General features: G+C 37.6%; 2 protein-coding genes across 5 annotated transcripts in view; one reads left to right on the top strand and one right to left on the bottom strand.

The window, feature by feature from the left end:
- Window positions 1-1783: 1783 nt before the first annotated feature.
- Window positions 1784-15184, bottom strand: LOC143296709 (AP-2 complex subunit sigma). Its single transcript, XM_076608763.1, has 4 exons — window positions 15047-15184; window positions 13641-13790; window positions 8159-8332; window positions 1784-5738 (listed from the first exon to the last, which is right to left on the bottom strand). Exons 1-4 carry the CDS (start codon window positions 15047-15049, stop codon window positions 5637-5639), a joined length of 429 nt encoding a protein of 142 aa, XP_076464878.1. The 5' UTR covers window positions 15050-15184; the 3' UTR covers window positions 1784-5636.
- A 174-nt stretch (window positions 15185-15358) lies between these two features.
- LOC143295902 (zinc carboxypeptidase-like) overlaps window positions 15359-16162 on the top strand; it is a 35292-nt gene continuing 34488 nt past the window's right edge. For 2 of the 4 annotated variants that reach the window (XM_076607587.1, XM_076607584.1), the window contains exon 1: window positions 15370-15511. The gene's annotated coding sequence lies outside the window, so the exon portion shown is untranslated. Of the gene's footprint in view, window positions 15512-16162 lie in introns of all 4 variants that reach the window. The other 2 variants (XM_076607585.1, XM_076607586.1) reach the window with 2 other exon arrangements.

Raw genomic sequence — 16162 nt, 5'->3', positions numbered from 1 at the left:
ACACCTTTGCAGAATGGACAGAAAAAACACAGACCCAGGAATTGACACACAACCAAGACTTGGATGAATCTGGTGAACAGTTGTGTAATGCGCCCCAATGACTCCAGTCTTCACAGAGTTGAGTGAGAATAAAAAGGAAAGATATGTGTGCTTATCATGAGATACATATTTATATAATAAATAATTTTTTTCATCTCTAAATTTGTGTGTGTGTGCTCAATATGTAAATAATTATGTAATTATTATCGTGAAGTCCATTCCTCCCTCTACCCCCTCACTTCTATTTTCTATTTACTTGTTGCTTTGTGTGTTGCTTCTATTGAGTGTGTTTTAGTCTTAGGTAATGTGCAGTTGTAATGGTGTGTGAATGAACACCACCACAAAAATATTCCTGTGTCATTGGACATTTGTGCTTAGTCTCTTTGTACCTCTTTGTACTACAACACAGAATTGACTGAATATAATTGATTACCACACAGAACTGTTAAATATATTAAGTGACAACATGGAACAATTAAACATGAGAATCACAACAGTAGAATTAACTCACTCAGTACGGCCAGTCCTCTCTTCTCCTCTACACAGACCCTTCGGATGGCCAGTAGGTGTCTGAATGACCCAACCTTTAGCTTCCGTCGTCAGAACTGTGGTATTCTTTGTCAACATTCACCTCTTCAGTATAAGAGCCTTCCGCTTGCAATAGTTTGATGAAGGTAACTGGGGTGAAACGCTGTTAACGTCGTCTCTTTCGCCGTTCGTATGGAGAGAGTTAAATATAATAAATTACAACACTGGATAATTAAAACTTGAATATGATAAATCACAACACAGTATAACTGAATATGATAGATCACAACACAAAATAGTTAAATATTATTATAAATTACAACAGAAAACAGTTGAATATGAGAACATGCAACACAGGATGATTAAATATGATAAATTTCAACACAACAGATAGATATGATAAACTGAAATAGAACATATAAATAAGACAGATAAACATCAAATTGCAACAGTGAAATCAACGATTTTTGCTATAAACTAACAAAACATTTCAATTCAAAGCAAAAAAAACAAACAAACAAAAACCCAGATCAACACTGTAGTAAAGTTAACATCCCCTTGGCAAAAACAAGTTTAAAAAAAAAAGCCAAGCAGATGTTTACTTGTTTTTGTTGTTGTTGGTAGTGGTGTTTTTGTGCTGAATATACACATGTGTGTGTCTGTAATTTCTATTCTTCTTGAGAAAAAACACTACACAAGAAAGTTTGCAGATTACATTATTACTGCAACTGCCAAGAAACTGAGTGGATGCTGGGCCGAATATGTGTAGGATACCAAGGTCATGACAATATAGTGTACATAAGTATGGTGATACATTTAAGTTTTTGTTTCCATTTATTTTCCCAGTTTATTTCAACTGCTTTTACAAATAACAATCTGAAACATATATTCAGAAGGTTGTGAAATTAGTTTATCTCACAATTATTGTTTACTCACTGCTAACTATTGTATTAAGTAGATTTCAAACAAGAAATTGACACTCTGTTCATTTTCCTTTCAGGGCAGTATCGGTTATGAGTACTTTTTTGCAGTGTTTATGTACTAGAATTTTTTTGTTAATTATTACCCTCTACAACCAAAGTCCACCAGGCAAAAAAAGGAAGCACAACCCGAGTAATGTCAGGTACTCACAAGGTTAATCAAGAACATGAACATGAAGAAGAATGAAATTCAATCAAATACACCTTGTATACACAGTTGAGCCAGACAAATGGAATATGCTATGACTTTCTTCAAGGGTTTATTCATGGATGTACAAAATCAATACACAAATATGCAAGTGCTGGTGGCATCATCTTCACATAAACACCAGATCAACACATACAACTGTTCTCAACAGTTACATCCTCAAGACTTGCTAGATCCGAGAAATGCACAGCTATCACAACACTCTTGACTGCCCTAATTACCGGTACTCTATAAAGGATGGTGATTCTTAGAATGGTAGCAACAAAAATGTTCTAGATTGTGCCTAATTCATCCTGCACAGGATCCAGCTCGGAGTCTTGCAGTTAAAACAAATAATGAAAACTTGATCTTCAGCTACTTCATTGTAATGCTAAACATATTTATTCATCATCTATGCAAACCATATAATACAATAATTTGTCAAAAATAAAATTAAACTAAATTAAAGTGTCAGACTTAAAGAAAGCCCTATTTCAAAAGTAAATAATGAAAAGTAAAAAGCCTTTGTTGTGTCTTTTTGCTCTGGTTCAAATATTCACTGTCTGCTTTATATTTGGCACTAGGTGTGCTTCCAGTGCATAGAATTAATGGTTTTAGCTACGGTTTAACTGCATGCAGCCTGTATTGTAAGTTTAATGATAAGAACATCATCTGCTCAATGATACTGAAAACAGTTTCCCCACAAAATTTCTCTAATCTTCTGTCTGAAAGCATGATTTTCTGTGCCAGTGGCTTCGGTTTGAACTACAATTTGGATGGAAACAAAAAAACATGAATGATCCCCATGTGCTAACAGTCATAACACAAAAAGTTGTGGTTTTTTTTTGTTTTTGTTTTTTCAAAAACAGTATACTTTTGCACATAACATCCATGCATATAGCCTAGAATGTCAGTCAGCTGATTTTGCTAATGTGATGTGAGAATGTCTGTGTTCAACAATGCACATTCTTCATACAATCCCGTTTAACCCCCCCTCTGAGGGAAGAAGAAAGGCAAAAAGGAATCTTAAAACCGACTGAATAACGAGGGTTTCATTGTTCAAAGTTTGCCATACCGTTTCATTCTGGACTCTTACAATCCCTCAGCTCAAATAAGGATACAGAGCTTTTTTTTTTTTTTGCTTTTTTTTTTTGTGATTCCTTGCTGTATGTTGTGGGTTACCCATAACCCAAGGTTTCTGTATATAAATTTATTCCTTGCCATACGTTGTAGGTGTTCCTATGGTTTCTTTGAAGAAACAAGACCTTGCCGTACATCGTGGGTGTACAATAATCCATGGTTTCTTTGAAGAAACAAGACCTTGCCATACGTCATGGGTGTACAGTAACCAACACCTGTCTGTAAAGCAAATTCGACTTTTCCTTCAGCAAACTTGCATGTGCAATTTCCACTTGCATACATTTACTCAGGCACTTGACCTAATGCATCGTGACTCATTTGTGCCAGAGATGAGATTCTTGTCACTTACGTCAAACTTTTTTCACTGGATAGTTGTGCACACTGTGCATAAATGTGTGTGTCTGTGTGCATGACTGTGTGTGTGTGTGTGCATGCGAGGGCTTGTGTAAATGTGTGTGGGCATGTGCCTATATATATATATATATAATGTGTGTGTGTGTGTGTAAATATGTGGTTGCATACATGAATGGGTGTAAATGTTAGTGTGAATGTTTGTAAGTGTGTATGCATAAGTGCATGCATATGTGAGACTGAAATTACTGCATGGCTACACACAGGCAAGTGAGTGCGCTTGTGTGTGTATGTGTGAAAGCAAGACAGAGAGACAGAGTTGTGTGAAAGAAAATTACAATGGAGAGAATAGATACGGTTATTTGGCATTGTAGTATTGATGTGAATGGGTATATATATATATGTGTATGCATGTGTGTGTGTGTGTGTGTGTGTTTGAATATGTTTGAAAGAGGCACTGTAGCACAACGCATTTTCTCCAATTACAGATGCCAACATATTGACTGACAGGGGTAATATGCATATTTAATTCATCAAATGCTAAAAGATTTTTCATTACACCATTTTTCATTTTGTCAGATTTCATCCAAATATCAAACACCACACACACATGCACACACATAGATACACACACAAACACACTCATTCACATACACACACACACATTCATTCACACAAAGACACACACACACACAAACACAGAGGTGAGCGTGCACCGTGCACCCATTCCATATGCCATCAGAAAGGATTGTATAACTACAAGTGCAGACACAAGTGTAAGATTTTCTAGAATTCTAGTCCTTCCCCTTCTTTCCCACCTCCCTAATCGCATGGTGTGAGACATGAACACAGTGTGTTTACTGTATGGAGTTCAACAGATGCCAGTGCCAGGTAGCAATCCTCTTTCCCTTGATCAAGATCTTGACATTCCTGGCTTTTTTTGTTTGTCTTTTTTCATTGGCAGGTTTTCTCTGTTTCAAACTGACTGGGATAAGAATAAAATTTCTATCACACAATCAAGATCACTGGATTTTAGACATAAAATAATTTCAAGTTCTCAGAAAAGGCATTTCCAATAAGATAAAAATTGTACCAATCAGTTCTCCCGATGATACTTTTCTACAAGAAAAACAATTCATTCAACATTGTACATAAATCAGTTTTTTTTATACAGTGAAATAAATATCATTTTTTGAAATGAGTTACAACTTCTGAGTAATACCAGTACCACAGACGTGAACCGAGATATGTTGCACAACAAAGGTAGCAGCAGACTGAACTGAATCTCATCTGATCTCGGTTGCACCAATTCCTAACAGTGGGCAAGAAGGATTTTCATACCAACACCACTCTCTCTCTCCAGCAAGCACAGGTGACTTCACATCCAAAACATATGGAACACAAGGTTTGTTCTTTTTAAGCATGGGTGGCCCCACACCCACAATGTACGGTACACAATGTTTATTCTTTCAGAGTATGGGTGTGGTCACGCCCATAACGTACTGGGATGTTTATTGTTTATTTCTTTGTTAGGTATAAAACAAAATTATTTTCAGTTCATATGGAGTATGATGCATTATGGACAAAGTCATGAAATTCTATGGAAGTGGCTTCAAAATCACTTGAGTTGCAGAGCAAAAAATGCGTGTGGGTAATTTTACACCCTCGGCATACAGAAACGGTTAATAGAATATCATTTTTCAGAATTTAAAAACAAACCAAACCAAAATAACAACAAAAAAAACATATTTTAGCTACCTAGAAATGACACGTTCTGAATAAATTTCTCCAGTCCCTTAGCATAAGTCTTGTGAATGTCTCATTGAAAAACAATCATTATCCAATGATTTGCAAATGTATGTATACATGTGTGTGCATGTTGTTTACGTTATCAAAATTTGCATTCTATTTCTAGGTATGTTCTTAAGTCATTTTCTTGAGTGATAAAACATCACCTTGACACAAGTAGTTTTTCTTGTTCATTTCTCCATCAGCTTTATTTCTTTACCCAATCTTTTTTCAATTTTCAACAGCAAATTAATTTCTGCTTCTCTCTCCCTTCACCCTCTCATATATATATATATATATATATATATATATATATATATATATATTCTTTTTATATAACAAACAACATGAATATAGACAAACGTTCTAATCAACTGATTGTGAAACATCCTCTTAATTACAGAAAACAGGAAATTTTGTGAAAATTTTACGCTATTCATTGAACCATAATCTTGAGCTTAAAAGTTACATGCTATAATTCAGGGAAAGAACAAAAGTTTTCAAATTCAGTTCACTTACACAAATTGTACTTACAGAGGTAATCTACTCTATCTTTGTAGGATGACAATGATGACCAGGTAATGAGGGTGATGAGGATAATGTGTTAAAAGCATGCTGAGGAATCATTCTAATGAAGACAGCATCAGAAGCTGTTTTAACACCTTGGTCTGACTGGTCTCACGTATCTCCCCAGCCAGAAACATCTCATCCACCACACTGTATACCTGTACAACACACAAAATACATATTTGTCAAAGGGATGAAGTTCATATCCACATTCATCAGGTGGAAGACGCCTTTTTTCTCAATTATGGTTTGCAAACTGGACCACCTGGAGCGCTCGTGTGAAGAGGGTTTGCCTCAAATGCCAAAAAAGCATTAGACGCTCCACAACTTTGCAAGCTGTGCTGATGTGATGATTATGTATGAGGATAACCATCAGAGATGGATCTGTCTTGTCTTTTGATATGTTTGAACTGAAGATAGTGACAACGACAGTGACAAAATTGTTGACAACACCTGATTCTTTCTTCAGTCCATCTATCCTATCAGACATCAGTTCTGAGCGAGTAAACATGACTGAAAGTGAAGGCGCAGTACTTTGACGTAATTTGAGAAAAGGGGGAGGAGAGAAAGAGGAGTGGTGTAAGAACTAAGATAATAGGTTGAAGGCCAGAAAGAAGGCAGGGAAGGGTTGTGGCACCTACTTGTCACTCAACTGTCACATCACAGCAATCAGCTGTTGGGAATAGCAACAGCCAATCCACAATTTTCTTAAATCCCAGAGTTGACAGACGATAGACGGGAATCACAGGAATCTCATGGGTTTTTTTACTTTCCACACTTTTTGTCACTTATCAGTCAACCACTTTACTCATAGAGGAGACAAACCAGATGCACAACAGACACCTTGTCTGATCAGTTACAAGCAGGGGGAAGGGAACATCATCAAAGCACTCTCTCCCCAACAGGGGGACCCTCTTAGGAGTAAGAAAAACTTGACAACTCTCTCTCTGAGAACACTGTTGACATTTAATCTTGACTGAACCCACATATCCTTCTGGGACAGTTATTCACTTACATGACTACAAGTGTTGTGAATGTTATCACGAGCTTATAAGCCATTTTATTTTCTTTTACAGGTATAATCAGACAATAAGCATAGTACTTCCAGCTGTAATTTGTTTTCTTTCTGGGTGTCATTCTGTGGAGGTGGAAATAGGTATTTTTAATGCATACAAATTATTATCTTCACTTTGAAATGCATGAATAGTATCTAGATTCAAAACAATTAGGGGGAGAAGCCCGGATTTGGAATCTACATTTATTTTCCATCACAACAATGTTTACTTTCGGTCTGTATCTCCCACAGTTTTTGTTCCAGAATATTTTTGTGAAATTAATTACCCCTGAAGCCTCAAAATTCCCTGGCTAGGGGAGATCTTTTTTTTCTTCTTTTTTTTTTAATATATAAAATTCTCTGGCACTCAACTGGTTAATAACATATATAAATAAAAGTAACAAGAGCAATAATTTTTGTTTTAAGTACTAAAGATAAATAAATAAAGGATAACAGAAACAAAACAAGACAGGTGAATCATAGCAAGGGACAATGGGTATGAAACTTTTTAAGTCTTGACATGGAGTGATTATGGAACACAAGCATGATAGTCAGTCGTTTTCGACTATGACCATCAGGACAGCCGAGGAGGTAACTGCTGTCCGTACTATCTGGACCAGAATTTGATTATAGTGGAGAGTGTCTTGCCCAAGTGACATCCCCACTTTCTTTGTCAAGAGGGCTTTTGGACAGCTGGCGTTGGGATGGTTCCCATAGGCCAGCTAGCCCCCAGGCTGCAGCACTAAGAGCCAGTGCAATTTTGCCTCCTAATTTAAGAATCATAGTTCTTCACAAAAGACTAAGCTGTAAATGATTTCCCATGCGAAAACTGGGACCACACTGTCAAGTATCATCCACTTCACAGATGGTCTTTGGGTGTGTTACTCAAATTTCCTGACCTACACTGCAAGTGCCTGTATCTCTAGGGCCTAGGATATCATCATGTAAAGAATACAGCCTTGTCACATAGTCCCAAACATAAAATGGACCTCCACAGCAACATCATCAATATCCTCCTCCTTCATCATAAAAAACAAATAGTAAAAATCTGTGGCCTTTCATGCCCTGCTCTTATGGTGACCTGTTTTGACCTCCCTCCACTTCAGTGTTTGGGGTGAGTCATGTCAAGGTCTTCAGTGTCAGCAGATTCATGGGAGACTGTCTTTGGTGGGAGATGGTGGTGGCAAACATGGCTCCATGAATGAGCTATTGTCATCAGTAGGGGACTTAGTAGATGATGTCCTGAGTATGTTACATCAGAACATGCATCACTGAGCACCATCAAAGTGACTCAACAGCAGTTAAGGTCTTCTCTGGTGTGTGGCCCCCTGGCAACCTGACATCGATATTTCTATGTAGACTTCTGGCGCTGGGACTGCAACAGATGAAACTAGGTATGGCTGTGTAAGGGGGACTTGGGATCAGCAGTGTGGGAGTAATGCCACTGAGACAGTACAGACAGCAAGACAAAATGAAAAAAAGAAAAAGAAACAGACTAGTCTTACCTAAATGTATAATGCTTACCTTGTAAAAATTGAAGACGAGGTCCAGCTCACAGACATTGTGAAAAAACTCATTCAGAACTTCCACAAAGTTGTGAATGGCCTCCAAGTATGCCAGATTGTTGTCGCTCACATCCACGCAGATGCAGAAATACAGGCCTGCGTACCGCCGGTACACTATTTTGAAGTTCCGGAACTAAGAGCAAAAGAAACAACATCTAAGTAAGTTAAAGAAGAGCTGCACTGATAATGTGATATTCAAATTGTCTAACATAGTCTCTCGGAAGAAAGTCTGGTATTTAATTTTCATTAATTTCAGCCTTTAGCACACATGTATACATATATTATATGTGTACATATGTATACATGTGTGTTGAAGGTTGAAATTAATGAAAATCTCAGATACACACCATTACAGTTTTTTCTTTCCCTCCTCCTCACTCTCACACACATTCACATTTGTACAAAGAAAGTTATTTGTGTGCAACACTTTGAGCTTACATGGGAATGCTATTGATTTTTTTTTATTCTTTTTTTTTTCATGAATATGAAGGTGGCTGAATGGTAGAGACGCTCACCTGCCAATACATAGAGTCCATAGGGGTCTAAGCTCAAATCCAGCTCTGATCCTTTTCCCCAAGTTTGACTGGAAAATCAAATTGAGTGTCTAGCCATTTGTATTTCACAACCGATGGGAGAATCTCGTTTAGTGTGGATTAATTCTGAGCAGCTTTTTGTCCATCTGGGTGTTCCAATCCTCGACTCAGATCTTTAACGTAAGTGTTCACTTTCTGCTTCATGTCTGTATTCGGAACATAGGGCCTGGATAATTTTCTTTTGCAGTGTTCTTGGCCAGCTGGTCCACCATTTCATCACCTCGAATGCCAACATGGCCAGGAACCAAGGCCAAAACAATGCCATATGCTTTGTTTGTTAAAAGAGTAAAAGTTTTATAAAATTCCAGCAGTTTTTGATGTGCCATACTCCTGCTGGCAAGCATCTTCAGAGCTGACAGGGAGTCTGAAAAAATCATGAAATACCAGTGTTTTGCTCGCAGAACCATTTTCAGTGCCAGAACCAGAGCAGACAGTTCTGCTATAACCGAGCTTTCAGACAGAATGTGTTTCATTAAGGTCTGATGATGAAAGGCAAGACTGAACACAAATTTATGCAGCAACACCATCCTCAGAAGCAAAACGATGGGGGGCATCGCATGATATTAAATTTAAAACACTAACAAGAATGTGGAATACGAGCATTTCAAAATGGAAACACTGGACAGTGCAATAAAACTCATGATAAAGAACTGTTCATGGCAATATTGATTTTAAGATGTAAAATACTAACAAGAATGTGGAATACAAGCATTTCATAATGGAAACACTGGACAGTGCAATAAAACTCATGTCAAAGAACCGTTCATGGCATCCACTGATTTTAAGATGCATATTACTCTGTGCCTGTTCATAAATCACACCACAAATGTCTTACATTTGTTGCATACTTCACTGCACACTCAAACTGTAATTCTTTCCTTGTGCCCTTCATAGGGTAGAACTGTGGTCAAACTTCTACTTACAGGTAAGTACTGTTTAACCCCTTCACTGCTAGTATGTTTTGCTATAGCCTATGTTGAGAAAATTTTCAGAAAAACAAGAAAAACACACCAAATGATTTTAATTTGCTTATATTTCAAAAAGTACTAAAGATAAGTGCATATAAGTATATATCAAATCAAAGGAAAATGAACCAAGATTTTGTTTTTATTATTTTAATACTCACATGTTCAAATAATGAGTCAATCTGACACAAAAATTCCATAAAAAGCAATAAAAAAAAAAACTGGGACTGTCATTCCATCATACAGTTGCTACAACATCAACGAGGTTATCAACCAGTCTTTCTTGTGACTGTTGTGATCAACCACACACATTGTCAAGGCTGTGCAACAGTGTCCAGGTCCATGAGACTCCAACACAGTCCACACAAAGAATGAAAAGGGTGTACTCACCCAGCATCTATCGCCAGTAAAAACACTGTGTGTGGTACTTGCGGAAACAGTCTTAAAACGCAGTGCAGTTTTCTGGGGGAGTCTGGGCAGCAGAACCTCACATCCTTTCTTTGCCCTTTTTTCCAGCAGACTCTGCACCTCCTTTGTAGCTGAGCCTTCTGTGGGGTTTGTGGGATGACATCAATGAAGTGTCGTCCACACAGACAAACAGCGTGGTCATCTTTAGCAGTGTCTGGGTCTTGGTCACCAAAAATCACGGCACTAATTACATCCTTCTGGAAGTCCAGGAATGTACTGCTGTTGCCTGCTTTTTTGTTGAGGATGTGTGCATTCAGCATGGCAATTTGTAGAAAATGTACACACATATTTGTACCACTTCAGGGTTTTCCTTGTGGCATCGTAGGGCTGCAGTTGTTGGTCATGATGGTCCATGGCACCCATGTTTTTGTTGTAATCTAGAATTGCTGGAGGCTTATTTATTGCCCTTTGGTCTTGCTGCTGCTGGTCTTCAGCTGTAGGTTTGTGGCAAGCTGTCAACTCCAGATGGTCCAGGACGAACATCATGATCATCACCATGCTGCATACCTGAAACACACTGCATAAAAGACTAAGTTTGTTGGGGAGTTTTTTGGTTTGTTTTTTTACATATATAATTTATAAAGGTTATGAAATGGCACCATTTCATTTCTGACTGTTTTCAGAAGCTGAAATATAAACACACACACCTAACCCTCCACCCCCCAAACCCCCAACACACACACACTGAAACTGGTTCATGGTATGCCACACCCCCTTCATGCTCTTTCTCATACAAAACAAAATGACAAAACACACACACACACTTCTTTGTCTAATATCACTTCAAGTGGAAAGACGTTAAACTGAAGACGAACACACTTCTACAAGTGTTGCATTTATAAAGTAATTTAGGCATACAATTCTGCATATCATTCTCGGATTTCAGTTTCGTAAACACAGTACACACGTGACTCTCTCTCTCACACACAGACATTGATCAGTGACTGATGAAGCTACTTACCACAGCTAACACATTCAAAACACACACAATGCAGTTATATTTATTGATTGTTACAACAAACAGAAAGCAAATAATAAACTGACAAACCTCGTAAACACCCACCTGCATCTTGAATCAGCTGAGCTTGTCTTGTTCATTTTCGTCAAGCAACCCCACCTTCCACCCCCCTGCATGTCAAAATGGACGTCTTCGGCATCAACTTCACGCAGTTCTATCTCATTCAGTCCACAATCTTCATCTCTACTATATGCATCGTGAAGGATTTTTTCCAATACTCGTGCAAGTGTTGGGGTTTGTCTGTGTTCAGCTATGGCTTTGCAAACACAACTTGAGCTTTGTACAAACCTCTTGAGCTTCAGCTTCATACAAACCTGCAAAACTTTCGCCATAAATATGACAATAGGTGAATATTTTTAGCTAATGGAACTCAAGAGATAAAAAGCTCTCAGGGGAGCTAATTTAATGGTTAGCAGACTGTTATTACTGCAATGCGGGACTCAAAACATGGAACATTGTAACATGACGTACGGCGCACGTCAATACAGCATTGGCGAGCGACATTTCACGACATACGCCGTACGTCAACAGCGCAGTCAAGAGGTTAACCTTTCAATAATTCATTATGAACCCCATACGCTTTTAACAATATTTTCGTATATTATATGTGAACGATTAACCAGCTACAGGATGTACTATTCACATAAATGTGCATAACAGGATGTCAGACACACGTCTGACCTTTACCCTGATCATGTTATGAGCTCTGCCAAGTGTGGGTAATAACCTCAAAACACACATCCTATGCAAGCCTTGAGTCTATTTTTAATGGAGCAGTCTATGAATGTCCGAAGGCACCCGATATTTAATTTACCCATTATGGTGGGTTGCTGAGTTGTTGAAACTCTTAGTTTGCATGTTAGTCTTCTCACATTGGCTAGAAGAATACATACATTTTACTATGGTTGAATGGGTGCATATATCTTATCCTGGCTGATTCTGTGCACAATTTATCCTGGCTTAATGAGTCATTTTGAGTGCATTTTTTCATGGGTGGATGAGTGCATACTTTTCCATTACTTTTTCCCCTAGTTTATTGCTGTGACAGTAACTCTTATTGATGGCCTATATCATCCACATGGACACTCCTCCTTTAAAAATACAGAGTATGAATGCAGTACTACTGCCCTACTTGCAATCCAACTTTGCTGAAGGTTGTGGTCACACCAAAATGAAATGGGTAACCATCCTTTGATTATGTTGGACCCTGTAGCCAAGAGTGCATCATCTTTCACCTCTCCTTCAGACTCAGACTCTGACCCTGGTGTTTCACTTTTCACTTTCAGGGTCTTTTCAGGGTTTTTTAAATACGTTCATCTGCATCATGTACATTGGAAAGGTCTGCAGAGACTGCACTTTTTCTTTGCTGCTGTGTGGGGTGGAGTGAAGCATTTGAAGATCTGAGACCTATAAGATTTAGATAAAGGAATTTTTTTATCACTGCTTCCAGTTCATAAAGGCGGCCAGTCATTTCAGGATCCATTGATTCCAGGTCTGCAAAACTCAGCCACTGGTTGTTCTGCACTGTGGTGGTCTTGGGTCTTCATCCACCATAACATGTCTCTGCTGAACTTGTTTTGTATCAGTCTCTGCTAAATTTGCTCTGTATCAGTCTCTGCTGAGTTTTTTCAGACTCTGCTGGGTTTCACATGGTATCATCTTATCTTCTGCCAATAATTTGTCAATCCCTTGCTGACTACACAAAAAATGCATAGACCAAACTCTGCTGGTTATCACCTGACATCACATTATACTTTGGTATGAAAGGGACAGACTTACAGAGTGTTGTTTTCAGAGCTGGAATGTCACAATGTGAGCCATAGCCATGCTCACATGTAAATTAAAAGAGTGTGTAACCAGCATGGTATGAACAGGGGGAAAAAAAAAATTGATACACGTAGTGATGTGGCACACAAACCATGATGATGGATTATGAAAGTTTTACACAAACCATAGTGATGGAAAATTAATGTGTTACATGACCCACCATTGATACAGAATGCATCTAATTTATAAACAAACCACCATGATGGATAATGAATTGGCAATGGTCACTGACTGGTTCCTCACGCTTGCCAAGCACCAACTGAAAATTTCCTTGCACACTTGCACATGTGCACGCCAATACTTATGTGACTCTGCAGAACTGAACTGAAGTGTGTGTGTGTGTGTGTGTGTGTGTGTATGTGTGTGTGTGTATATATATATATATATATATATATATATATATATATATATATATATGAATGATATAGATACTTCTATAGCATCTATCCCAGGTCAGAGACCAAGCTCTAAGCGCTTTATATATATGTGTGTGTGTGTGTGTGTGTGTGTTTGTGTGCATGCGCGTGCAAAGAAGATCCCCAGAAACACTACAGTCATGATCAGTCTTACCTCAACAAAATTGGTGTGCTTGGCATCACGGACTGTCACAACAGCATGCACTTCTTCTATCAACTTCTGTTTTTCCTCATCATCAAAGTGCATGTACCACTTCGCTAATCTGGTCTTCCCTGCACGGTTCTGGATCAGGATAAAGCGAATCTGCAATGCATACATTTAAAGGAATTATAAATCAAATAAAAAGATTGCATTCATCCCACCAACATCCAGCTGGTGTCTTTGTACCCCTTAACCAGTTCAGAGCCAGAGAATTATGTATTAAAAAAAAAATATATATATATATATATATATATTTAAAGTGCTCTCCACTTGCCAGTGAATTTTGTGGATATAGGGGTAATAAATTCTTTTTTTATTTTTTATTTTAAAGCACAAAAACTACTGGAGATACAGAACGAAAGCAAACAGTTTTGTGAAAGAAAATTAATGCGGATTCTAAATCCTGGCTTTATCTTCATTTGAAGAGAGAGAGAGTCCATTTGAAGAGAGACTAACAAGTTTAAAACTCCCATGCCTGGAATATTGCAGGTTAAGGTTTGAGACATAAAATTCTACATGGACATCATAACAGCAGCACAACACAAAATCTTTTCACCCTAAAGGACAGTAATTATACCATGGGACACCCACTAAAATTAATGAAGACATTTAGATTACCAAATCAAACCTTTTTTCACACTTTCTTTAGCTAACAGGGTTGTTAACTTCTGGAATAATCTGCCCAATAATTTATCAGGTAACTACTGGAAGGATTATGGCTTCCAAGCAAATTTCCCCATATGAAGCTAGCCATAACATTAGCAACTGAGCACTTTTATTTAAATTAAATAAAATTAAAAAAGAAGAAGAAAAGTCCTAAAGATCAGGGTGATAAAGCCGAAAACCTGTGACACATTATATCATGTGAAAAATGACAGGATAGGATAGGATATATGATAATTTGATATAAGATATAATAGGATAGGATAGGATAAGATATAATTATGATAATTTGATATGATGTAAGATATGATATGATATGATATGGTATTGGTATAGTATGTCTTGGGAAGAAGCGTGCTGTCTGTCTCCACATTTCCCCCCTTGTTTACGTATTTTAAAAGTATTTAAATATCTTATTTCTGTCTGTCTATTACCCTGAGTATAATTAGGCATAACATAAGAGATAACGGATCAGAAACGAAATCTTTCAGTTAAAAAACAGAAAATCGTAAGCTGAATCAATGACATATAATTTACAGACCAGTGTCAGTATCAGTGCCGAGTACACAAGATTTCGTTTCACCACAGCATACTTATAACATTCACAGTATGAATTTGTCACAAAAGCGTGTACCACTAAAGTTATACTTATGTTATTTTTACTGAAAAGGATGAAGAATAAGATGCACGCTTACCATTCTGATTCATGTATTTGTCGGCTCCACCCACTTGTTCTCTCTTTGAGCAAGCGCACACTGTCTGTTCCGGTTAGAGGTGAGGACAGTTGCGCAAAGCTAACTGGATACTTTTGCTTCGAGTCATTTATATACGATCTGCTGTAATTAATGTTCATTGGCGTTTTACACTGTATATCTCTGTTGCCATAATCAAACACAGAAATAGATACTATATGGCTTAAGGTTAACTTGCTGGACAGCAACAAAACGTTATTTTCATAAAGAACTAAAACGTGAAAAACCATACAGACTAAAAATATGTCCGAATGAAGATAATCTCCATGACTCCAAGGAGCAAATACTGACATCAATTTCAGTGGGGACATTTCATTCTTAATTTCAGCGCATAGGTCGGTCTTATGATTCGGAAGCTAGAAAACGGAGAAAAATCTGTAAGCAGACCATGCTTAATGTAGATATAAAGTAAGTGGACTATCAGTTTTAATCATAAAACGACGACCCAAAACAAGCAGTAGTGATAGTAGGGGGGACTGGCATTTTTGCCTGTGGGCCTCGCGGCTTTGCCATGTAACATGTATACATATATATACATTATTATATATATATATATATATATGATCACATACACTCTCTCTCTCTCTCTCTCCACACCCCCTCTCTCTCTTTCTCATACACACAAACTCTCTGTCTCTGCCCCTCTCTCTCTCTCTCTGTGCCTATGTGTGGTTCTTTGAGGAAGATGAAATAAATTTCCTTTTTGTGTGTAAGAAATTCGAAAGAACTGTGTAATTTTCAATGGAGAAAATTCAAAGAAAATGGACCTTACCAGTATGCTTTTGATAGATGACGAATTGAGAATAAGATCACAAGCGAGATTTATCTCTGGGCATTCAAAAAAGAAGTGCTCAATAAAATCAACCACGTTTTTGCATGTTGTGCATTTATTGCCATCAGTTATTTTCATTTTGTGCAGCAGAATGTTTGTTGTGTATGGAGGATTATCCATTGTAGTTCACACAGTCTAACTTATTTTGTCGGAAAATGTGGGATCAGCCAGACATTTTCATTTAATTCAAAACCAAATTTCCTTTTCCAGAATCCATTGACACATGG

Source organism: Babylonia areolata, chromosome 21 (assembly GCF_041734735.1).
Source record: "Babylonia areolata isolate BAREFJ2019XMU chromosome 21, ASM4173473v1, whole genome shotgun sequence".
Lineage (NCBI taxonomy): Eukaryota > Metazoa > Mollusca > Gastropoda > Neogastropoda > Buccinidae > Babylonia > Babylonia areolata.
This window is presented reverse-complemented; position numbering and strand designations above follow the sequence as displayed.